At 48.3% G+C, this 25,269-nt stretch overlaps 1 protein-coding gene across 3 annotated transcripts in view; it reads left to right on the forward strand.

Moving 5' to 3' along the window:
* Runx1 (RUNX family transcription factor 1) overlaps positions 1-25,269 on the forward strand; it is a 225,443-nt gene that overhangs the window by 148,912 nt on the left and 51,262 nt on the right. For all 3 annotated transcript variants that reach the window (XM_059277146.1, XM_059277148.1, XM_059277147.1), the window contains one exon: positions 15,732-15,836. In XM_059277146.1, coding sequence (XP_059133129.1) covers positions 15,732-15,836 — 105 coding nt within the window. The remainder of the gene's footprint in view (positions 1-15,731; positions 15,837-25,269) is intronic.

A 25,269-nucleotide genomic window follows, 5' to 3' on the forward strand; every position in this document is an offset into this window, starting at 1 on the left:
ACTCATGCAGGATTGGAGACCATGCTGTCGTTGACAGTAAGGTCTCTTCAGGAGTGTAGTCCGCCCTGGCTCAGTGACACTCGGGACCCATGAAGCCAAGTGTCCTGTGGCCTGTCAGGAAAGGGTTTCACTTCTCAGTGGAATCTGCTGTTTACGCTGACCTCCTGGCATCTCGGAACTTGCCCATTTTGAAAATAGTGCTTTTCTGAAGTGAAATTCCTTCCTAGACTCTTGCTGTGGACGTCTTCCCAGACATAATATTTATGCTGTCACAAGCTGGGCTCTTTCACATTTGTGTGATGTCGGTTCCTTGTGGTAATTTCATCCCTTTCTGCATGATTCAGGGTACTACGGCATGGGGAGCTTGTCTCTCAGCTCAGCAGAAGCCTCTGGTGGAGATACAGTTAAGAAGGAAAAGTTGTACTTAGACTGCAAACAGGGAGGGGTGTCTTTCTGTAGTGGCTTTTACCGGAGAGTTGGTCTTAGTGACTCACGAGGTTACAGGAGCCACATCATTCTTTATTTGATGGCAAATTCATTTACTAGAAGAAGGAAAAATCCAACTGCCAGCCTCAGAGATGTTCCGTGGAGAGCATTCTAGGTAAGCAATAGAAATGGCAGTTGGGTCTCCTAGAGAGAATAAATAGAAAGAAACTATGTGAGTTGTGTTCAAATCAAATGTCATTTTTTTTTTTCCTTTTCTTTCTGGTTTTACATCTACTGTTTATAACAGCACATCTAGTAAAATCTGTTTTCTTCAGATTTAGCCGTGAACAAATAGGGATAAACAGAGCAAAACAAAAATAAAAAACAAATAAAATCCAACAAAACTAAACAAAACCAAGGCCTCTTAGAAAACAAGCCTCAGCCGGTCCCAGCGAATACTTCCTTTCCTGGCAGGTCATGAGCTTCACCCAGAACTGATGCAGAATGTGGCCTGTCAAACCAGGACCAGGCTTCCCTCCTCTTTTATATTTGACAAGAAAAGAGTTAGCGACACTTTCCTCAAGCAAGCTTCTCCCTGTCCGGCTTAAAGCCTGGCGTGGCCAGAGCCTTAGTAAGAGCCAGGAGCAGCTCACCGCACGCTGTCCCTGTTGGAAAACAATGGTGTCCTGCTCCACTCCATCAGACTTTCCTTGCGGGTGGGTTTTACAAAGTGCCAAGCATCAAGGATGGTGTCACAGGGCTTTTCTTGGTCAAGGTTGTTTGCATGAGTAGGATTTTTCAGCTGTGTGGCAGAAGCTGCCCTTGTACAGAGCCGCCCTCGGCCCTTCCTCGGCAACAGGGCTGTCCTTTGGTGAGCCAGCTCCTTTTGGTCAGGACTGAAGCCCATCAATCAGAAAATGCCTTGGAGAGAGATAGTGGTTGAGTGACTTTTAGAGCTTCCTGTTAGGACCGCGTCATAGACCTAAACAGTGATCCAGCTAGCCACTCAGCAGAGCTGTGCTGGTTCTAATAAATCAGCTGTGTGTGTGTGTGTGTGTGTGTGTGTGTGTGTGCTGGTTGGTGAGGTACAAGGGAGGGTGGAGGAGGCTAGTTATGGAAGAATATATTCTGTCTTTCAGGATTTTTTTTTTTTTAAGGAAACTTACTTGTTGAAGCAGAGAGATGGTGTAATGTCTGTGGAGTCCTCCCTCCCTGCTGATGACTGTAAAAACGAGCTGAGAGCAGTGAGGGATATTGAAGAATGACTGTGTGTAGTCACTCCTTGGTGTCTATGGACGGTTGGTCCAGAACCCCCTCCCTCCCATCCAGACATCTGCGGTTGCTCCAGCCGTTTGTACAGAATGGGGAAACCTTTGTAAAGAACCCCACACACCCTGTAATATAACTCACATCATGTCTAGATTACTTATGATAGCTAATAGAATATCACTTACACATAAGTAGTTGCTGTGCTATTGTTTAGGAAATAATAGTAGTAAAAAAAAAAGACCACAGGCTCAGAACAAATGGGTCTTCCCCCAAGTATTTGTCATCTGTGATTCCTTCAATGGACGTGGGGCTTACTCTACTGTAAATGTGGAATGGTGTGCAGTTTGCAGGCCTTGTTGGGGGCCCTTTTCCAGGGGTGTACAGTCTTGTGTCTATACTTCCATTGAGAGACTTCTTGGACCAAAATGTTCTTGAAGATTGAGTCCATCCATGCTAATAACATCTCCTCACGTGAGGCCCCAGTCAAGCAATTAACTAGAATTAATGAGCTGTCTGTCTGTGAAAATGTCCCCGTGTGCCAGCTGCCTGTACGCTGCTCACATTCTGCCTGTATTTATAAACACCCATTAGTGAGTTTCAGGCAATGCCTGTCTTCCATGGCTGGTTCCACTGTGAATCTCGCATTTGGGGGCTGTGTGGAGAACGGAGTTAACATTCAGTTTTGCACTGCACTGCTTTGGAACCCCAGCTCACTGCCCAGCCTCTGTTAGCCTATATCGGGCAGCCTATCCCGTTTAGGAACTCCATTTGCTATGCCCGAACTTCTTCCAGCCAGGCTGCCAGGCTGCATGGGTCCATAGAGTGTAAAGAAATCCCAGCAGCCGCCTGTGAGAGGCTTATGCTATAACTCCAGAGTCCCAGTGCGTTTCCTTCAGCTTCCTCCGCAAAGGAGGAAATAGTCACTCAGGAGCCACTTAAACCCTGCTTTGCTCATAGAAGATGTAAGTGAATTTGAAGCTTATTTTCTTACTTGGAGTACTCCCTGCTTTTAGAGACTTAAGACCTTCCTAATGAACACTTGGGCCTAACCATACTCCCTCCCCAACACCTGACCCCAGGAGGCCCAGGTCCAGTGAATAGGAGGGCTGGCCAGGGCCCTCTAGGGAAGTGTGTGTCTCTAATCAAGTCACCTTATGCAAAGGAAGGAGCTGTGTAGTGTTCCTCTGCATCCTTATCAGATCTTCATGGACAAGGCAAGTAGGGAGGGGCCCTTGGGGGTTAGAAAGGCTCCACTCAAGGTGGATGGAGAGCATAAGATTCAGCTCATAGGATTTGCTCATAGTATTGGTTGTGGATCTTCACAGTCATTCTTCTGTATTTCTATTTGAAATCTTTGTATTGAGAATGTTCAACATTGCATTGAGTATGTTTGGCATTGTAATGGAGTGTGTTCAGCATTGTATAGAGTGTGTTCGGCATTGTATGGAGTGTGTTCGGCATTGTATGGAGTGTGTTCGGCATTGTATGGAGTGTGTTCGGCATTGTATGGAGTGTGTTTGGCATTGTATGGAGTGTGTTCAGCATTGTATGGAGTGTGTTTGTCATTGTATGGACTGTGCTTGACATCGTATAGGGTGTGTTCAGCATTGTATGGAGTAGTTTGGCATCGTAAGAACTGTGTTTGGCATTGCGTGGACTGTGTTCGGCATCTCTCATTTTTCTATCCAGGAGCTATCTGAACCAGGATCATTGAGCAAGCTGTTTGTCTTTTTAAATGACATCTCAAGAACCTACAATAAAGGTCCCCACTTTCGTCCTTCGAAGTGCTACCCAGGGGGCAGGTCCCCTTCACTCTATGGCCTGTGTAGGTGATCAGTTTGGATGAGCCTCTTTCTTGGTGGTTCACAGCTGGGATGTGTTTAGACCCCTAGGGGACATTTGCTGAGGTCTGCAGATACTTTTGACTGTCACATACTGGGCTGGGAGAGTGGTCCATAGCACCCAGGGGTTGAGGCCAGAGATCTGCTAAACACCCTACTATGTGCAGACTGCCCACCCCCCAGAAAAGACCAATTATAAAACTTAAATTATACCAACGGGGGGGGGGGGGCCTGACCTGGCGACCCACCACTCCCAAAAGTTAAGTATCTCTCTTGCCCCTCCTCCTTCATGATCTTTACCTTCTTTGAAAATGTGTGAAACTTTAAATTTGTGATATTCAAAATGAAGAAAAAAAGTGGAGGCAGGAGGATCAGAAGTTCAAGGTCATCCTTGGTTAGATGTTGAGGTCCAGACCAGCCTGGTCTAAAGAGACTGTGCCTTGGGGTGGGAGTGGGGGAATAAATAAATAAGAATGTATCCAGAAGCCCTGAGGAGTGTCCCCAAAACCAAAAATCCAGCTTTGCCCATTGACATCATCCCAATCCCTGCGTGATATGTACTCACCCACTCCTTAAACCCCCACGTGAGTGAATGCCTCTTCCAGGACTGTTTTCACTCTAGGCAGTGGGTTTTTACCAGCTTCTTATCTGAGAGCAGATCGTGGAGGGGTTTTACCAGCTTCTTATCTGAGAGCAGATCGTAGATCCCCATTGACACTTAGAGCCACCCATTCCCTTTTTGGGGTGATCAGGGGAAAATACGGGAGTGGTTGTGATACACACTGTCGAATGTTTGAAGGCATATCAATGACGCCCTCCCCTACCTTCTTAGAAGCGACAATCTGAAATACCTGCAGACATTGTCAAGCCTTCCCCTGAGGGTGGGGAAGCTGAAAACAACTTAAAGGTATGTGTCTATCTGAGTTCTATTCCCCTTTTGTCCGCAGAGAGGAGGAGGTGCCGTGAGGATTGATTACTTGAGATAAAATGCAGGCTTTGCTTTCCCTGGTTGAGAAAAACCTGGGTGAAGCCTCAAACCTGGGTCAGGTCTCTTCGGGGACAGTGTCCCTGCAAGAGACAGTGGCAGTGTCAAGCCGAGGGCAGCCCTGCCATCAGTCGGTCAGTGAGAGGCCCATCTCTTGTTGCTCCTGGTAGATTTCTGGGCAAGCTTCCTGGTCTCCCCTTCCTCCCCAGCCTCCTGGAGCGCTGAGGGCCTGAAAGGGTTATGCCCAGCAGGCACTGGGATTTCAGATTAGCAATGGGAGAGATGAAATTAAAGATGGACTGTAATTTGAAGCACTGGTTTTCATGGGAAAAGGAGTTCTCCCAACTTAGCCTGTCCAACTCTTTTGTCCAAACATTAATAGCATGCAAATATTTATGATTCATACATGCCCCTTTTAATTCCCGAGTGTATTTTAACAATAAACACTGCGTTTTGACAATGAGGCAGAATAATCCCTTTGTCCGTAGCAGAGCTGTGCATGCTGGCACCCAGCACCATCGCATTCTTCCTGAGTGGTAACTGCTGTCTCCACCCAAGCTTAGGGGAGTTTTATGTCTGTGTGACCCATGCTTGCTTTGGACGGTGCTCCAGGCCATCCTGCTGTTCCCCGGAAGCTGTCCTTATCTCACCATTTTAATAAACTGCAAGTGAATAGTCACACGTGGGCTTTCTCTGGTGGCCACAGGGAACCCAGAGAGTTGATTTAATCGGTTGCTTGCAGCAGCCTCTGACTACACTGTTGTCTCGCATTCTGGCCAAATTCCTGGGCTCTGGGTTACACTAAAGCCACTGAGCCTCACTTAGGGTTCCTCTGATTCATCACACTTACACAGAAACATGTATCTATTCAGTGATTCTGTGGGTCTTCGGAGAACAGTGTGAGGATGTCTGAGGAGCAGTCAGGACTCCCTGAGATGTACAGGCCTTGGTTTTTTCCTCCTGGGTAATAGACATGGCAGTGCCCTTCATCTGGGCCTCCTCATAGCGTTAAGATGATAAAAATGAGATGGTCCCCTAATGAGGAGACTCAAAAGACCAGGTATGGTGGCTCTTCCTCCTGGAGTGGGAATTGTGGGAAGGAAGGAGGAGATGGCAGGAGCTGCCTGTTGAATCAGGAAGTTAGGAAGGGTGGGACCCTCGCTTGCCCCCTCCTCTGTGACAAGGAACTTTTATCCCTTTGTTCTACTAAAGACTTGGTAAAATGAAGGTGTCTGAGACACAATAGATCTTCATAAATATTCACCAATAAATGCATGCATGACAGTCATAAAATAATCATTTTTGGGAGTACTGTGTATTAGACACATCCTATCCATTTCTCTTTGTTACATCTGTTTGCTTATCTTGTCCCATGAAGTCATTTACAGAGAGCATTAATTAATTAATTCATTCATTCTTTTTTTTTTTTTTTTTGGCACAAAGCAGCACTGTTAGCCCAGGCTGGCCTGGAATTCACAGTGATCCTCCTGTCTCAGCCTTTCTTCATTGATTCATCGCACATGTATTGTGTATCGTGTCAGCTGGAGAGTCATGAGTCAGCTGAAGAGCAGTTAGTTATCAAGGTCAGGGGTTCATGAGGGGTGACAGTGAAGCATGCCCTCAGTGTTCTGAGTGGACGTCTCTGTGTCAAAGGACAGGAGCAGCAGGAGCAAATGTGTGCAACCTAGTGAAGGGCAGAGGCTTGTCATCTCTGTTGGTACCTGTGGGAGGCAACAGAGCGTGCGTGTGTTGGGGATGAGGGGGCCACCTTGCCTGTTGAAGAACCAAGAGACACGAGGGTGGTCTGCTCTGGAGGACCTTGCATAGGGTTGGGTGAGGATGTTGTAAGGGCCTTGACATCCACCCTGGGCACTGGGTCCGATGCCAACAGGTTCTCAGCAGAGAACTGCATCCCCAGACACGCATGATCGACAAACTTAGACTGCAGTGTGAGGAGTAGGGGAGGCGTCTGGAGGGCACTGGGGTACTGAGAGACCAACCTGGCACGTTCCACCTCTCAGGCACCCTCAGATCTGTGCATGGAGAGCTTACAGACACCTCTGTTCAGTACCTGTCACTGCTGGGGGGCGTCAGCTCCCACCTCAGGCTGGCCTCCAGCACCCAGCCCACCTGCCCTTCCTCCTTTCATCACAGCACAGGCTCCAGAAGCCGGTGAGCAGAAACTGGGGACCCCAGTGCCACCGCCACCTTCCCTTCTGAATGTCCATACCAGGACCCCAGCCTCCCGGCCGCTCCCACATGTGGTGCAGGAGGTCTGTGTGAGGCTCTAGGCCACAGGTACATGCAGGGCGATGAGTCAGGCAGCCCTGGGAAGCCACTTTGGGCTTTTCCCCTGTGTGGCCCCTGGCTGGACTACACAAGCCAGATAGACCAGCAGAGCCTGGGGAATCTGGGTTTGTCTCTCTGGATAGAAGGACAGAACAGCATGTGGCCTTAGCCTAAAGAGAATCTCGTCCCTGTCTGGGCTAAAAACAGGCTCATCATCTGAGATCATGTGGGGCTCGGATTCCAAATGAATAAATAAGACCGAAGGAAACATGTAACTTAGGGAAAGAAAACAGAAGTCCCAGGGACTATCTTGATGCCTTGAGGTTGGGGGTGTCAAGTGACATAAAGTGTTAAATCCAGTTCTAGGACCTCTCCCGGAAGAGAGCCAAAATCTATAGCTGTTCTCGAACTTACTTGCACGGGCCGCCTGTGCTCTTGTTTCTTTTACAAGATTTACCTCACACGAAGATGCATTATCTTTGCCCGGTAGGTTTAAACTGTGGCAGGCTGGACCCTCAGAGACAGAGAGGCAGGACTCACTGCGTGCCCAGCGAAGGAAAGCTTTACCCGTCCATTTCTTTCCTGTGGCTGTACTTAATCCAGCACCCAAAGTACAGCCAGGCTTTCCAAGCGGATGCAGCTGCCACACCGGGAGTCAGCAGAACTCATTGATTCTCTTTATCGTGTGTGTGTGTGTGTGTGTGTGTGTGTACATGTATGTGTGTGTGTGTGTGTGTGTGTGTGTGTGTGTGTGTGTGTACATGTATGTGCAGGTGTGTGGGGAAGCTAGAGGCTGGTATCTAAATTTCTCTACCACTTACGTTTTTGAGCCAAGGTCTCTCCCTGAACCCAGAGCACTATTTCACCTGGCAAGGTCCTAAAATCCACTTGTATCAACCCCCAGGAATAGGTTATAGGTGCCTGTTGCCCACTGGCTTTTTGCATGAGTGCTGGAGATCCGAACTCAGGTCTTCATGCTGGTGCCGCATGGCGGCTCACCTTCTGAGCCATCTCCCCATCCCATTAGCCGCCCCCTTTTTTTTAAATAACACTGGAACAGAAAACACAGCTATGATTCAAGCCCCTGAACTCTACTGACTCACTTCCAGAGAACTTCAGAGTAACATGTGGCATTCCTATTCTCCGAGTAGATGGCCCTTTCTCAAGTATCTGGTCATTCCATGTAACCAGGCAAAGGTTATTTCTATGGAAAGCTGAGTTCTATATTTCACGTTTTCAGTTAGGCTCTGGAGGCTTGAACTTGTGCCAAGAGTAGGGAGCTCTGGCCTGCATTCTGCCTGCATGGACACAGATGGAGCTGGATCCGGCCAGCTGGACACAGGGGCTCTTTGCACAGGATAAGGTATACACACAGACATCTTTCAGTTCAGCTTGGAGGAGCCAGGGGACTCCACACAAGTCTCATGATTCGTGCCCTGCTCACAAGTCCCTAAATAAATTAATTGTGCAGCTCTGTTGTCGACACACCACAGTGGAAAAAGAAAGAGGAAGGGAGACAGGCCTGAGTGTTGGCTGTTAGGAGCCTCAGTGGGAAAGTCAGATTTGGTAAAATGCTTCGGGCACACAGGGAATAACATTGCTAACATAGAAGTCTTCCCCGGAATCTAAGGGAGCATTTGTTTCCTTTAAAAAATGTCCCGTGTGTATGTGTGTGTGTGTGTGTGTGTGTGTGTGTGTGTGTGTGTATGTGTGTGTGTGTGTGTGCATGTGTGTTCACGTAATATTTATGGAGGTTAGAGGACAACTTGTGGGTTCCAGGGATTGAGCTCAGGTGGCTGGGCTTGGCAGCAGGCCTTCACTCCCTGAGCCATCTCGCTGGCCTGGGTGCATCCATTTCAATGCTCAGTTATTTGTGGCCAGAATTAGATACAGCATAATCTGTCGTCCAAGGGGAACTCTCCCTGCAACCTTTGAGAATCTTCGGGGATTTCCTGAATTTGTGAGGACCTCCCTGCCTGCCTTGATTCTTCAAATGCAAAGTTTAGGGGGGAAAAATGTTCCTTTCACATGTTCTTGGGTGCTTTAAGTAGAGAAAGCCAGCCCCCTTACACATGTGGACGGGGTGGTATGGCTACTGCTTGAGGAAAATGGCCACCCCGCATCCCCGGGCAGAAGGTCCTTTGCATGTGTGATCTTCCTTTTCGTGACAAAGGGCAAGTTTCACATCCCCAGAAACAGTCCCCCAAAGGAGAAGATGACTCATGCGTCCCAACCTACACCAAGGAGAGTGAGTTACAGAGCCACTGAGGAACGGTGGAGTAGGACAGTCGCCCACAGACCGAGAAAGGGCGGCGTGCTCCCAGCAAGAGACAGAGGGCCACCCCTGACTCCAGCTGGCTTGGGGGTGCGGAGAGGGTCCGGCTGGAATGTATGGTGTTTAGGACTTGGCAGGATGTGCTCTCTAGCCATCAGCAGTCTTGCTTACCCTCCACTTCTGGCCTCAGCCCTCCTGAGGAAGGCGGAACACGACCTGATAGTGTCTTGACCCTGTGGTCTAGTCATTCGTTAGATGTGAGGAGAAGCACAGTGTGTCTCAGGCTGGACAGAGAGACAGCGTCTAGCCAAGGCTTTCTTAGACCTCAGAACTGTCCCTGTTCACCAGTGAGCCCTTCCCTGAGGCCCTGGAACTTCCTGGCCTTGGAAAGCATGCCACATCACAGCAGCGAGTGTCCAGGAAGGCTCACCCCGTGACCTTTCTGACTAAATAAAGCCATTCGTATTTTGTTCTGCCCCGTGGATGGACAGACTGGCGTCGAGGGAGACGCCACATGGTGCTGTCTTGGCTTGTTTATGTAGCGGATCAGCCACTCAGAGTCGTGCCTTACGAAAGGTTGCCAGCTGGTGACGCAGCCGTGCACTTGAAGTCAGTCCGAGTACCAACTCTGTCACCTGTTGAACATTCCTTAGTTTCCACAAGTCCTACCCGTAATCAGGTGTCTGTGACTGTCTCATCCTAACCCTCCTCACAGGATCTCTGGGGCCCTGATGTCTTTGTGGAAGGTTGTCTCACGTCTTTGACATTTTTACCAAGACTTTGCTGGGTGCCCGGCCTACGTGTTCCTTATTTCCTTTAGCCTGCATGAGAAGACTCTGAGACAGAAGGGCTGTTACTACCTTCTGTTTTGCAGAAGAGAAAAACTGGGGCCCTGAGAGATTAAGAAACTCGCCCACAAGCACACAGGCAACAAGTGTGATTCGAACACAGGTCCACCGACTGGCGAAGCAGCCACATTTAGGCCTCTCCCTGGGTATTTCCTGGAGCCTTATGAGCGAGCTTTGTCTCTCGATGCTTGGCGTGCGAGTCCAGACTGTGGCCCCTCCTTCTCTCAGCCTGTCTTTCTTGTTGGTCCCTCCTCTCCCTCACTCAGCCCTCGTGTCACTCTTTATCACTCTTTATCACACAGCTGCCCTCCCTAGTCTTAGCCATACACTGGAGCTGATGCCCCCTGTTGCATTCAGTACCAGGAGCAGAGTGAAGATTTTAATGCTTCCCTCTCTCCTTAGCACCTCCCACTGGCCATGTGACTCACATTCAGGGCATCTGTGACTTATAGCTTGTCCCTCTAGTGCCAAAAGCCTCTGCCTCCAAGCAGTGCCTGAGATCAGCCCTGGGTTATCTGTGTCCTGGCCCGTGAGGGCTTCTGGGAAGGCAGCACAGTGGAACATGAGCTAAGGCCCTCTCTCCCCCTTGCCTCCCCTTGGTCCTGAAGGGCCCAGGAAGGCTAGTGTTGTGGTGCTGCTCTGGTCCTCTCTAAGTCCTTCCTCTTCTGGCTGCAGCTTGCTGAGAAAAACACTTGAAAGTCTTTCACTCTCCACGCCCACACACTTAAAATACCTAGCCCATAGGTCATTTTAATAAGGGAATTTGGCTAACAACGCATGTGTGCTCGAGGCTGCAGCTCCCACGTCTACAGGTGCTGGCCAAGCAGGGCCTTGTCTGAGCAGCCATGGGCCTGGGTGGGTGGAGAGCCGAGCACATGGTTCCTGCAATTCAGAGCACCCTCAGATGTGCCTCTGGCTACCTGGGGGCCATTGTCAATGATGTGCCAAGCCCAGCTGGAAGAAATCCAAAGGAATGGAGCTCAGGTTTTCACCCAGGGGAAAAATGTCACACTCACCTGTGAGAAAAGTCACCTCGGTCTACAGATAATAAGCAGATGTCCTTGTTGTACTCAAAGCTCTCACCAGGACTGGGGAGATGGCTCAGGGGGTGAAATGTCTGCTTCACAAGCATGAGGCCCTGAGTTCCATCCCGGGGAGGATGTGGAGACAGGCACATCCCTAGGGCTCACTGGTCAGCCGGCCTAGGTGAAGCCACAAGTTCCAGGCCAGTGAGAAACCCTGTCTAAATAACAAGATGGGCAGTATTTGAGGAGTGATACCCACGATTGACCTGTGGCCACACACGTCGGCTGTAACCAGAGCCCATTGTGAGGATAAACACAAGTTATCTCCTCCCAGGTGAATCCCATTACTGATGTGAAATCTCCCTACCTGGGAGCCATCACTAAGTGGAAACTCCTTGTGTCTGCACATAAAATGATGAGCATAAAGTAGTAAGAGCCACGGAGATGAGCAGTGACCTTGCCAGCCTCCACTGCAGCTAAATTCCTCTCTTAAGTCAACTACTCTGGTTAACTGGGATTTCTCACAAGCTTTCACCTTCAAAAAGTCCCAGTCCCCTCCAGGAGACCGCCACTGAGCCCCGACCCAGGTTCATAAGCAGCTGCCTAAAACAGTTTGTGCATTAGAATCACAGGGGCAATTTTCACTTTGGGGGATGGTGGGAGGGGGTGAATGAAGGCTACTGAGTTTGGATTTGGCACAGGTGGACGCTTTTGACACCAGTGATAGAAACACAGAGGGTGTTGACTGTAAAGCTTAGGATTCGTTTCTCTGTGTTTAAGTTAGTTGATTTATTTTGGGGTTATATTTATTCCTGTGTGTGTGTGTGCGCGTGTGTGTGTGTGTGTGTGTGTGTGTGTGTGTGTGTGTGTGTGTGTTATGGCACATCTATGGAGGTTAGAGGATAACTTGTGAGAGACAGTTCTCGCCTTCAATTGTGTGGATCCCAAGAATGAAACTCAGCTTGGCAGCAAATACCCACTGGGCCATCTTGCCAACCCAGACTGAGTGATTTTGAGAACATAACTTCACCTTTCTAAGTCTTAGCCTGATGGACTTCTAAGGATGGGGGAGAATCAAGGGCTATACTACATATAGGAAGGTACCGTCAGAGATGGAGTCGGAGAATGGAGTGCTGAGAGTACACGTTCTTACAGGCCGATGCTGTTGGCAATCTAAGGAAGTGAGGAGGAGAAGGAAGGAGCTGGCCACCCCCAGTGCAGGGAGCAGTCCCACAGACACCTCCATCTTGGCCTTGTGGCTCCAGAACAACGAGACACGGGATCTGAGTGCATTAAGCCGTAGTACTATATTGCATCAGCCCCGAGGTTGCTTGAACTCCATGTTCCTTGAGGTCTTTGCAGTTCGGAAGCTGTAAGCACCAGAGGATACGGGCCACATGGGTCTGTTCATGGGACACCATGCTGGGTAGTCACAGGCTCAGATGACCTCATCCGGGAGCTGCAATACACACTTCAGGCAACCGTGGCTGAACCCGTGGCTCAGAAGCCACTATCAGAGAACTTTAGATGCTACAGGCATCCCACAGCCTCGAACTGAGAAGAAAGCAGTCATGGAGCTACAAGCTCCAATGCAGGCATCCTACTGCCTCAGGCTCAGAAGGCAGTGTCAGAGAGCTATGAGTCATACCACAAATATCTCTTGAACTGGGACCAAGGGAGGCAAAAACGTGGAAGAATCCAAATCTTCTAACTCTCTAGCCAGAGGCACCAGGTCTCATTGTCCGGTCACTCCCCACAACACACACACACACACACACAGACAGACACACACACACACACACAGACACACACACACACACACACACAGACACACACACACACACACACAGACAGACAGACACACACACACACACACACACACGCACGCACGCACGCACGCACGCACGCATGCACACGCACGCAAGGCCAGCTCACCATGGCGGGTGTCTTCAAGTTACTTTTCCCTTTCCCCCCTCTCACTCCACTGTCTTCTGCTGCCCCCGAGCGTCCCGCTGCCCTCCTCCTCCTTCCACACTTCTGAAGGATAATGAGAGGCTTTGGGGAAGTGGTCCCTGCCCTCAGGCAGTTTAAGTTTGGACAGTCACAAGTGCTGTCAAAGCAAACATCCCAGTTAATCAAGGGGAAGAGTGATGTGTGAGGCCTCTCTGAAATGTTCTCAAGCACACCCATCCTCAGGGAAGGTCACCTGAGAAGCAGATCAGCAGCAACTGGCTGGGCTTTGAAGATGGGAAGACCTAAGCAAGTGAATCTGGGGGGCTGGCGAAGTAGTAGTTGGTACAGAGACCCCAGAGACCCAAGGCCCTATCAAGAGCTGAGCTCATGGGCCTCAAGATTCTAGGGAGAAGACTCTGGAAGCTGACTCTAGGATTCCATGTTAGTGATACAAGGGGTAACCCATAGTGGGTTCTTACTGAGAAAGGATGGCCCACTATGAGCTTTGCCGGATGCCTGCCTTACAGCAGCAGGGCCATGTGACCGTTGATACAGTTGAAGATGATGGAGAATGATGGGCAGCTCCCTCAGGCCTCCACATCAGCACATCATTCTCAGCATGTCCACCCTGGGCTTCTGTTGACCGTCCCTCCAAGCCAGCTAGATGCTAAAGCAGAGAACCCCTTGTAACATCCCCTGATGACATCTGCAGCTGTCTCATGATGACAAATCCCCAGAGCCTGGCAGCATTCTCTGTGGGGAGGAGGCTGGCCGAGGAGGTAGGAGGAATTTGGGTACAAAGCCTCATGTGCCATAGAACCCCAATTCCTAAAAACCGCTCCCGTCTGCTCCCTGGGGCCACTCATGATGCAAAATGGACTCCATGGCTAGCCGTCCCCACGCTCTTGTTCTTTTGGGCACAGACTTCAGCAGACGGATTACAGACGGACACTCCAGGATGATCAGGGAACACGTTTTAGGATTAGGAGTGTAGCTTACTGTGGTCATAGATTTTATTCTCAGGAACATTCAATTCTCGATGGCCTTAGGTCGTATCCTGGGGAATTTCTCAGTGGCCTTCACCCATATTAACACGCATGTCAGCTGTAAACAGTATGTTCCTTCTAAGGAGGGTAGGCAGGTCAGCTGGGTTTTAAAGTAGCCAATGGGCATGGTTGGTCTCCCTTCTGTTTGCCTTTCATTGATACTGTGTGAGTAAGAGGAGAAACTGTATTAACTGAAGAACTAATATGTAGGTAGAAGACTTAATATCGCTCTCAGCCAAATACCAGGATTCCATACAAGGCTCTGAGAAGTACAGGGGACACATGGACATAGAGCCTTTGGACACTAGGGACAGACACTGTTATAATGCTTCACCTCACTTATTCTTCCCTCAGTCCAAAACTGTATACATTTGGAAAATTGCCTGTACCCATTTTTTAGGCAAAAACACTGAGCAACAGAGAAGTCTAGATATTGTGGCTTATCAGGGTAAAGCAGTGGGAATTCAAACCCAGAATCCGTTCCCTGAAGCCATGAGACCAAGACGAAATTTATTTGATTCAACTCTGAGCTGACCTTTCACAGAGACATTATTATAGTATTAAAGTATTACAGAGAGAGCCAGGCACACTTTTGTATTTTTTTTCTTTTTCTTCTCTCTCTCTCTCTCTCTCTCTCTCTCTCTCTCTCTCTCTCTCTCTCTCTCTTTTTTTCGAGACAGGATTTCTCTGTGTAGTTTTGGTGCCTTTTCTGGAACTCACTTTGTAGCCCCGGCGGGCCTCGAACTCACAGAGATCCGCCTGCCTCTGCCTCCCGAGTGCTGGGAGGCATGCGCCACCACCAGCCCGGCAGCCAGGCACACTTGTGTATGAACAATGCATTTGAACCTCAGTTTGCTGGCTGCATACCCTTGCTCTGCTCTACCCGATTAGTGTTTGTGTAACATCTCGTCATCTGGTATTTATGAATAGTGTTTAATGTCAACCATCAACTTCTAATATTACAGAAAATATTTTCTAATTTAGCTTGTTTTCACACTTAGGAATTCAATCTTGGTTGATTTGTTTGTTTGTTCATTTGTTTTGAGACAGGGTCTCACATAGCCCAAGCTAACTTCAAGCTTACTGTGTAGCCGAGGGAGACTGTGAACTTCTAATCCTCCTGCCTCTGTTACCTGAGTGCTGGGATTACAGATGTGCAGCATCGTGCCCAGTTTATGCAATGCTGGCATAGAACCCAGGGCTTCATGCTTGCTAGATGACCACTGTACCCTCTGAGCTAACCTCAGCCTAGCCCTAGACAGTCAGCCTTTGCTAATCCTCAGAAGTGCAGAGATAGAAGGGGAATATGGGGGCTGCTGCTGCTGCTGCTGCTGCTGCTGCTGCTGCTGCTCCTCCTCCTCCTCCTCCTCCTCCTCCTCCTCCTCCTCCTCCTCCTTCTTGGCCTGGATTTTATAACTATCCAGAGAAGACAGTGGGGATAGGAGGACAAAGGGTGGGAGTGGATGGCTATGAATCCCAGCTGGCAATTCCCAGAGTCCTGATGTGGGCGTAAATTCTGATCTCTCCTGATCCTGTTGTTAATTAATGATCGAATTAAAGCCACATAACTATGCAATGTGTCACACCTAGTGAACCCACTGTGTCCATTCCAGATTGGAGACAAAGCCAGACCGATAAGACTACCAGGAGAACAAATCCTCCTGCCTCGGCTCTGTCACCTCCCACTTTGGGGGCTGGAGAGCCTAGATTAATGCAACGGGTGGATGCTCAGACCAGCCCTCACTCTGTCCTGTTCTGTTCTGTGTCTTTCCAGGCAAGAGCTTCACTCTGACCATCACCGTCTTTACCAACCCCCCACAAGTCGCCACCTACCACAGAGCCATCAAAATCACAGTGGACGGACCACGAGAACCCCGAAGTAAGTGGGCCCCCTTGGGGCTGGTAACTCTCTGGGCTGGTGTACTCAAAGACCCGCTGGGTCTTACGAACCTATCTGCGGCTTCAGCGTCTCTCCCAAAGGGATGCCAGGCCCCTGCAGACAGGAGGGTGTCCTTGTCAACCTCTCACTTCTCAAAGGTTGTTTCTGTGTCCTGGGTTTTCTAAAGCTTTGTCTTGGACCTCAAAGGGAAATTAGGCCAATTCAAATGAGTTCAGAACAGCTTGAGGCTTTGGGGGGCCAAGGAATAGACCCTCAAGTATACAGCAAAGTTCAGTGTGATGAGAAATGAACAGTGAAGAGAAGACTGGCCACACACAGGATGCTACAACAGACCTGGCGGTCAGAGTGGACTGGAAGAGGTGGCTGACCATCCATGCTAGTGTTAATTTGTTAAGGCCAGAGATGAAAACTGTGAAAACATTCCTCTCCTCTTCCCCAGCACAGGTCTTATTCTAGAATTGTTCAAAATAGAGACTGGGCTGGGAGAAGAGTGCTGGAGGAACCAGTATATATAGAAAGATGGTCTCGGAGGAGAGCCCTGTGAGCAAAGTGTTTAAAAAGGAAGTAGGGTTGTTTAGTCTGAAGGAAAGATGTCTTCACAGTGACTTAATGACTACCCTTGAGTAAACGCAGAAGTGACAGTCTTCCAGGACCACGCCCTGGCCCAGGAGCTGAGGTTGGACTAGAGTTCCAAGACTGTAGGCAGATGAGCCCTGGATGGACACTGGCTTGTCTCCAAACCATGCCAAGTGTCCCTGGGAAATGATACCCTCAGAGTTTGGGGTGTTGAAAAGTGGGGTCCGTCCTGCTCCCAGAAGCTATGGTGAAAGAGGTTAGGTGCTAAGAATGGAACCCTTAAGAACGTGACCCCTAGAATTCTTCAGCCTTTAGGAGTTTTAGAACCTCCTGGAACTCCAGTTTCATCTTCATACATACAACGTATGTAACAATGATGGCATCTTCACAAGACTTCACTAGGTGATGCCATGTGCCTGGCACAGGGCATGAGCTTAGGGAATGTCGGGGATCCCCAGTGGTGCTTCCTTGCCTTGTCCGCTCCAGGTGACCTTTCCAATATGGTGGTTCCATTGGGCATCTGAGGTAGGCCCCTGGGGTGTGATCCTCAACAGGCAACCTTGTTAAAGCGGCAGATCTTCTGGGCTCTGAGGTAGGATCCCTTGGGCATATGACTCTCTATGGCTCTCCAGCGGTCACTGTGCCTATGGTATCCTTTCCTGCAGTCATAGAAATTGAGTGCATTCAGAACCTGAAAAACAAATGGCAGGGAGAACGGAAATGGCCCTCATATGGGTACAGCTGCCCGCCCTGAGGATCAGGTGTTCAGATAAAGTGTTCGCCATCCCTGCTGTTTTATAAGTTATGAGAATAGTCACTGGGAGAAGGGCCCTAGAGCCCCCCTCTGTACCCAGCCTTTCTTCTCAGGTGGGATTTGATGTCAAGGGAAGAGTGAAAGGGAGGAGTAGGGATAAGTGTGTCATAAAGAGCTGTTGTAGCCCTAGGTAGATAGTCTTCCATTTTGCAAGAAGCTTCTAGAACAAAAGCCAAATGCAGGCCAACTCCAAAAGCAAGGGTGGGCCATTAGTGGCTAATTTTACTATTCTCTTCCTATTTGTTTATTTAGTCTTTTGAGTTGAGACAGGCTCTTGTGTGTAGTCCTGGTCAGCCTAGAACTTGCTACATAAACCAGGCTGGCTTTGAACTCCTGACTGTCCCCTTGAGTGCTGGGGTTAAAAGGCTTGTGCTATCACATCTCATACTCTGTCTTCTTAGCATCTTGATTATTTCTGGTGGTGTTCTGCTCACCATCACTTTTTGGTGCAATGGGAAGTGAGGACCCTGACTGATGCAGACACTCTAGATTAAGAAGTTCTGTCCAACCCCTCATTAATAATGGGTCATGAACTCTAGATGAGTCTAGCCCAAGAAACCTGGCATGGGCCAAGCTGAGCGATGTTGTAAAGTTCTCTCACTTCAGGAAATTAAAGACTCAGAGAGAAAGAACCTTCTGGTCTTTCTGAGAAAAGGAAAATCAGCCCCAGAGACAGGAAGCAACCTGTCCAGGTTTAAATAGGATGAAGCCCTAGGGAGAAGGAAGATTTCTCACTGTTGTCGGATCTTGGACTGTTATCCTCCCACACATCTGTCGGTTTGTCTGTCCATTAGTCCGTCAGTTCCATCCACGCCATGCTGTCTGCACTTCATGTCCTAGGAACCCTCTTTCCTGGCTTCAGAATCCTGTATGGGAAACGTGGGGCTGGCATTTATGATTTCTCCCGTGGGACCCAGTCTGTAAAGCAAGTGCATATGGTAACTAACCTCAGTGCTGACATGGTCGGACTAAAACTGTAGTAGACTGTGTCCCCAAAGAGAGAATCCCCAGCCTTTTGGTAGTTCAGGTGGTCATTTTCCAGTAACCTGAGTAAGTCAAAACTTGCTCTTCACACATTCTATGGGATGCATCTGCATCTCCAGCCCATACAGACATTAGTGAGCGTAGTGGAATTGAATTCCCCGGGGAACAAGAATGCCAGCAGGTGTTTGTTTTCAGTGAGTAAGTTGAGCATTTAATGGCTTGTTAACATGCTGAAAGATAGTTTAAGAACAGAAGATAGGCTAAAAGGATGATGGTAGTGGTATGTGTGTAGAGGTCAGAGGTCGACATCAGCCACCACCTTCTTCTGCCCTCGGCCTTGCTGTTTGAGACAAGGGCTTCCCTTGAGCCTGTAGCTCATCTGCTCAGCTGTGTTAGCTGACCTGTAAGCTTCGGGGATCTGCAGGTCTCCATCCTCCAGCACTGGGGTTACTACTGCATGCAGGCCGCCTCACCTGGCTATTTACATGGGCAGGATGGATGGGAACGTGAGTCTCCATGTTGGAGTGGCGTGTGCTTTACTGACTGAGCACTCCCCAGCTCTCCCTGCCCCAGAAAAGAATTTTTCACAAAAGGAGTTTTAAGAGTTGTTTTCTGTAGCTTCGATATTTCTAGGAACTTAATGGAAAACTCTAGCTTTCAACCGACCCCTGTGTCTGTAATTCAGGAAACTACGGGAACGCTGAGATATGAGAATGTGTGTTTCAAGATATGTTCTCTACATACATAGTCCACGCTGTGATTTAAATGCGTGTCTTGGTTTGGTGTGACAGGAGACATTTTGCTGAGGCAGTTGGGAGAGTGGAGGGCAGAGGTCTGGGGTACTGGGTCCATTCTGGAGATGAAGCTGGAGCAGTCTTTATTATTGGGCCAGGTCCCTGTGGTATGTGGAATAAGACTCCATTACAATTCAAAAAGGTCGAGAAACAAACGCTGTGTCTGTGGCAGCTTCTGCCCAGCTGTAGGGCTGCCCTTAGCAGTCACTGTTGGAGCTCTGAGACTCAGTGATGAGAGCAAGGTGGAGCCATCCCTGAAGCCATCAGGAAGCTGGTCTCACGGACTGATCTCTTCTAGATGAAATCACCCTGAGAATGGGTCAACTGAAGGCCTCTTTGTCAACCAACTGCTTTTTAGAGAACTTGGTTGACGTCGTCATGTGGCTATAAGCGTGTGTGCATGCTTGTGTGTGTGTGTGCATGTTTCTCTGTGTGTGTGTGTGTGTGTGTGTGTGTGTGTGTGTGTGTGTGTGTGAGTGATGTGGGATATGCATGTTTGTATACGTGTACCCACGTGTGCTCCCACATGGAGGCCGGAGGTCGATGTCATGTGTCTTCCTCCACCGCTCTCCATCCACCCTTTTGTTTGAGTCAGGGTCTCTCACTGAACCCAGAGCTACTGAGTTTACCGAACTTAAAAGTCTGACTAGACTGGCTGCTAGGGAGTCTGTCCAGTTCTTCTGTCTCTACTCACCAGGCTGGGGTTGCAGGCTTGCACTGCCAAGGCTAGCTGTTATACATCGACGCTGGGATCCAAATTCACTTGCTGATACTTGGGCAACAAACACCTTACTAGCTGAACTGTATTCTCAACCTCATGGATATGAATTTCTTCTTTGATTTTGAAGGGAAATAACAAAAATATTTAACATGCATATGTATGCGTACATATAGGTTAAGTAGACTCTTGATATTTGACCAGTATTTTCAAGTGAAAAAGCAAAATGTATGAAGGACATCTGTAAGCTTATGGTTATAATGGACTTAAAATCAGGATTGTTAGAACAGTGTCATATGAGTGTTTAATGGCTTTTTCTTATGATTCAAAACAATGTAGATCTTTTTCAAAACATTCTTTTCTCTTTGTAATAAGAGCCAGTAACTGTGATGACCGACATAGTGCAGTAACCATCATTTGCCCAGCACCATTCGAAGTGCTGCAGGCATATTCTTTTATAAACTCTTAGAAGAAACAGGCAAGGCAATTGAAGCAAAAGCTAATTAAGAAGCGGATCCAAAGTCACCCATCGAGCCAACCAGAACAGAAGCTGAGGAATCCAGATGTTGGGCTCCACGGACGCCCAATGTCTGCTTCCGAGAATGGCGATAGTATTTGAGCCTCACTGTATTGTGATTCCTGAATCTTTGATAAGGAGAGCTTATCAATGCAGGTGTGACTAGGCATGGTTTTCTTGGAGATCGGAGCCCTGTGGCTTTTCAGCTGTCCTTGCCGTTTTGACTGGAGGGAGTCAGTCTTCCTGTAAGTAGGTGTAGTGAGTTACCCACCTGCTTCCCAGGCAGTTCCCAATGCACACATGCTGCCCACTGCCACATGTGCCAACAATTGGCTGTGCATGTCACTGAGGTTTGCTTGGGGACCTGGCATCAATAGAATGTTAACCAAGGAGAATCTGTACCTCTCCCAGAAAATATTAATTCAGTGACCAAAGCAGCTTCCAGGGCAGGTGTCTTAATGGGGATCCCCCTTTAGCAAAGGGTGCCACATAAAGCTTGGGCACTTAGCAGTGTGTGCTCTTAGGACTGTCATTGTGCCCACAGGGAATTGCACTGAATATGCTCCCGGGTCACCAACATGATCTCTTCCCTCTCAACTTTGGAGTGTTCAAATACCAGACACGTGTATCAGGTCAAGACAGAGTCTTGGTACATGGAGGAAAATGAAGATAGTTTTTCCTTCCTTCCACCCCGGATGTAAAGCAGAAGGAAGTCAGAGGGCCAAAGGGAGCACTCTGTATCTGCTTTCCCACTCTGAAGGCATCTCAGGCAAACAGGGATTCCGGGGAGCCTTCACCCTGGTATTTTGGCCCCCACTCTGCTAATCTCTCTTACTACCTGGAGATTTAGAGAGGCGGTTCTCAAAAGCATTAATAATAACCAAGCCTACATGTTTCCAACGAATCTTAGAATCTCTTCCTGTGTCTTATTTTAGTAATATGAAACTAGACCTAGGAGGGTTTGTGAGCATCAAGGTTTCCCTGACTCTCAAATTCAGACCAAGGGTCCCCGGGGCAAAGGGGATATGAGAGGATTCAGAAGGGAACATGTGTCTGACTCTGGGAACAGCAGTAATCCACCTTGACACTATCCAGATAGACAACAGTAGACCTTGACAGTACTCCGGTGAGTTCTTGGTCCACGTCCTGCTTCTGTGCAGAAGTCTAAGGTTTAGGTGGCACTTGCCACCTGAAGCAGGGTCTTTTCAAGTAGAAGTAAGAATGCAAAGGCACGGTCAGGACACCTTCTCAGTCTGATTCAGGGGAGAAGGACAAGAAGAAACAGGTAATGAATGGAAGCTAGGCCAATCCTTTGAATGTGTCTTTTCCAGTCAGATCACTGAAAGCTGTATTGCTCTTTAGAATGCCACACCAGTGAAGCAGAGGTCTAGGCTAATGTGCAGTCCTTGTTAGAACTGACTGTATGAAGTGCTAAAAAAAAATAATAATAATAACATAATACTGTCTACAGTGAGGCTTCCGTTTCTTAATCTTAAAATGTGTGAAAAGATTTTGGGATCCTTAACTCCGGGACCTGAGCTTTTGCCCTGGCGCCATCAGACCTGTGGGTGTGAACTTGGGCAATTATCTTAAGTACTTTAGTCCTTGGTTTCCTCTTGGGTCGAACTAGGCAATGAGACGAGATAATCTCTAAATTAGTTCCCACTCAAAGGGGTAACAAAATATTGTCAGCAAAATGGATATATGGCTTCCTCACAAATGGGCCCCTTAGAGGCCACCACCCCCAGCCACCATCCACACATCACCATCCTCCATCTCCTCAACCATGGCTTCTACATTAGTCTCTCTCTCTCTCTCTCTCTCTCTCTCTCTCTCTCTCTCTCTCTCTCTCTCTCTCTCTCTGAAAGGGCTCTGTCATTGTCATGAGACTCTCTAGCTACAATAACAATGTCCTGCAGTCCTCATGTCTCTGCCGTTCCGCTTGAAACAATGAGTAGGAGCTGAGACTCCGATGCTTGCCCTAACTAACTTTGGGGTGTTGATATCTGGCTATCTGTCCAACAGGGACAATGGCCATTTAGTGTCATGGGGCCAAGAGGCCGAATGATAGACTACCTCCATGGACCCCCGAGAACCTTTCCTGGGCCACAATAAGCATTCAGAAGATGTCAGCTATTATCTGTATTTAGTCTTGGACTCTTCTGGAAAATTCAAAAACTCTAGAAAAAAAAAACAACAAAAAAAGGGATTTGTGAATCCTAAATTTAAAAATTCATGAAGTTGCCTTAATGTTGCATTTTTTGAGATGTGATTAAACATTTATGCATTTTGATTTTTTTATTTCAGCTTTTGTTTTTTATTTAGGCCCAGTAAATTCTTTTCTGGCATATTATGACCCCTTAAAATATTCCGGGCACTGTTCCTAAGTCCCTCATTGTTCCATAAACTTGTTCCCAAATGTCATACTTTGTGAAAAACTTAAGGACAAATTATGTCCCAGTAGCATAGAAGCAGAGATCTGCCTCCTACCCAAGATCTAACCCTGGGGCCCTTCTCAGTGTGTGCACAATACAGCTGATGAAGAATCTCACATTGTTCTAGAAAATGAGAGGACCTCCACACTGTCTGTCTGCCCTCGCTGTGCCTAGGGGACTTGTTCCAGGAACCAACACCTCAGATACAGATTCTGCCGCAGGGTGCTCAGCCCCTGCTATCAAATGGCGGATTATCTGTAGATAACTTGTGTGAGTCTTCCTGGAGACTGTCAGTCATCTCTGCGTTACTGAAATACTCAATACAGGATGGCGGGAATAATTGTTAGACCGAGTTACAAGGGAAGCCTATACACATTCCTATAGACACGTGTTTTCCTCCTCAAGTATTTTCAGCCTGAAGTTGGTTGAATCCAAGAATGTATCAACCACAGAGATGGAGGCTGACTCTATTGGGCTTATCACATGAGGATGCCTGTAATATCTAGCCACACCCAAGTTCTGCACACACAGGAAGTGTGTGTCAAAGCAAGTGTCTGGTGAGTACCCCCACCCCGTGTGTGTCTGTGTGTGTGTGTGAGAGAGAGAGAGAGAGAGAAAGAGAGAGAGAGACAGACAGACAGACAGACAGACAGACAAACAGAGACAAACAGAGACAGAGAAAGCACTCCTCCTCCTGCTATCTGGATGTTGCAGCCCATCCTCTGGGACACTCTGCTTTTATGCATTTCCCCTGGGAGACAAGTGGCCCCCGTAGCTTGTTGAAGGTCTGTGGCTGGCAACCCCCATAGTCAGAGCGCATTGTACACATCTACCTCTCCCCTTTCCAAGGGCAACTGCGATGTTTTCATGGCCTTAGCAGAGGACATGAGTTAGGTTCCCAACACCTATATACAATGAACCATAATTGCCTACTCCAGCCCCAGTAGATCTGATACCATCTTTTGGTCCCCCAGGGCACTTACCTGCATGTGCACACATTCATACACACAACTTCACACACACACACACACACACACACACACACACACACACACGAAAGGATTTTTCCCCAAAAGTTTTTATTAAATAAGTAAATCCCATCTCCTCGTTTTGGATCTAGGTTCATTGGAGCTAATTTGAATCCGCCTCTTCTTTTCATGTGTTTGTAAGGCAGCTTGCTTTGGGGCTATGACAGGATTAACTGGTGCCATTAGGAAAGAGGTAAAGTAGGTATAATCTATCAGTGTGTGTTTCAGCTGTCATCAGCACCATGAAAGCACTGGCCTTCACTTGGGTCCAAGCGCCTTCTTCACAACTCACTTGTCATCGGGTTCAGTGTATAAGGCTTTCCTGGGAAAACTTGCTATAAGTATCAAACTTTCTCAATCTATGTCCACAAGTGAAAGCCAAGGTTAAAAAATGTCTAAGTACCCAAAAGGAAGTGTTTTTCCTGTGGGCTCCCCCACCCCCATCCTCCCTTAAAGTAGCACAGTGGAATTAATCTGCAACTCCCCAGACCCTTATGAAGTAAGTTAATGGCGATACATTAATTTCGTGCTCCTAGGAATTCCATATGCCCAGGTTCCATTAAAGCAAGTATTGACTAAAGCCCACACTGTTATTGAAAAAGTTCAGTGTGCTTGCCTCCACTGAAATGTCGAACACTGGCTATTTCATTTGCTGGGTCTTGTTTTCATTTTGGTTCACTCTGGCTGGTAAGTCATATTCTGTCCATCTGAGGCAAAAATGTAAACATTTGAAGTAAGTCCCTTCTTAAGTGTGGGATGACTTTATGGCCCTTTTTGGATTTTTTTTTTCCAGGTGTCTCCTTCTCACTCACCTGTGAGTGGCTTCACTGTAACTCTGACCCATCCTTTGTACAAACGCTAGGAGAAACAAGCAGAGGGACAGTTTTCTCTTTGCCTGACATTGCCCACGGGGCATGGCCCAGCGTTTCAGAACAGAGTCAGAGGTCTCCACAGGGAGTGGCAGAGGGAACCGGAGCCAGACCAGACTGGCTTCAGGTCTTAACCTCTGTTACTTCCTGGCTGTGTGCCTCAGTTTCTCCCCTGTAGAAGGGTCTTCCAGATGTCTGCCTTCCAAAGAGATGGGAGAATTAAATGAGATAGACCAGGTGGGAATGGAGACTCCCAGGCGAGCTGCCTGACTCCGCCTCCCCCGCGATGACAAGGCCGTTATAAAACCCCCATCACGGACAAGTGGAAACATGCACGCCAGAGTGCCTCACATAGCCCTGCACAGAGGTGTCCTCTAAACAGTAAAAGCACACGCCAAGAATACAGGCGGGTCGCTCTCCTTCATCCCCCAACAGTTTATTTAACAAGGAACCACGTGGAATTCTGCTCCCCTGGGCGCCAAATAGGTACCAATGCCAAGTTATTTTAAAACGGGGGCAGGGGGAGTCCTGGCACGTTGGTCCCTTGGGACATGACACTGAAGAGGCTTTTCTCCTCCTCTGCCTGGTGGTCGCTGTGAACCCAGAAGCATAGCTCTCCCACAAACCCAAGCCTTTTCCAGGCACCGCCTTGGGAAGCCCACGCTCCCTGTCTTCAG

The sequence above is a fragment of the Peromyscus eremicus genome, chromosome 12 (genome assembly GCF_949786415.1).
Source record: "Peromyscus eremicus chromosome 12, PerEre_H2_v1, whole genome shotgun sequence".
Classification (NCBI taxonomy): domain Eukaryota; kingdom Metazoa; phylum Chordata; class Mammalia; order Rodentia; family Cricetidae; genus Peromyscus; species Peromyscus eremicus.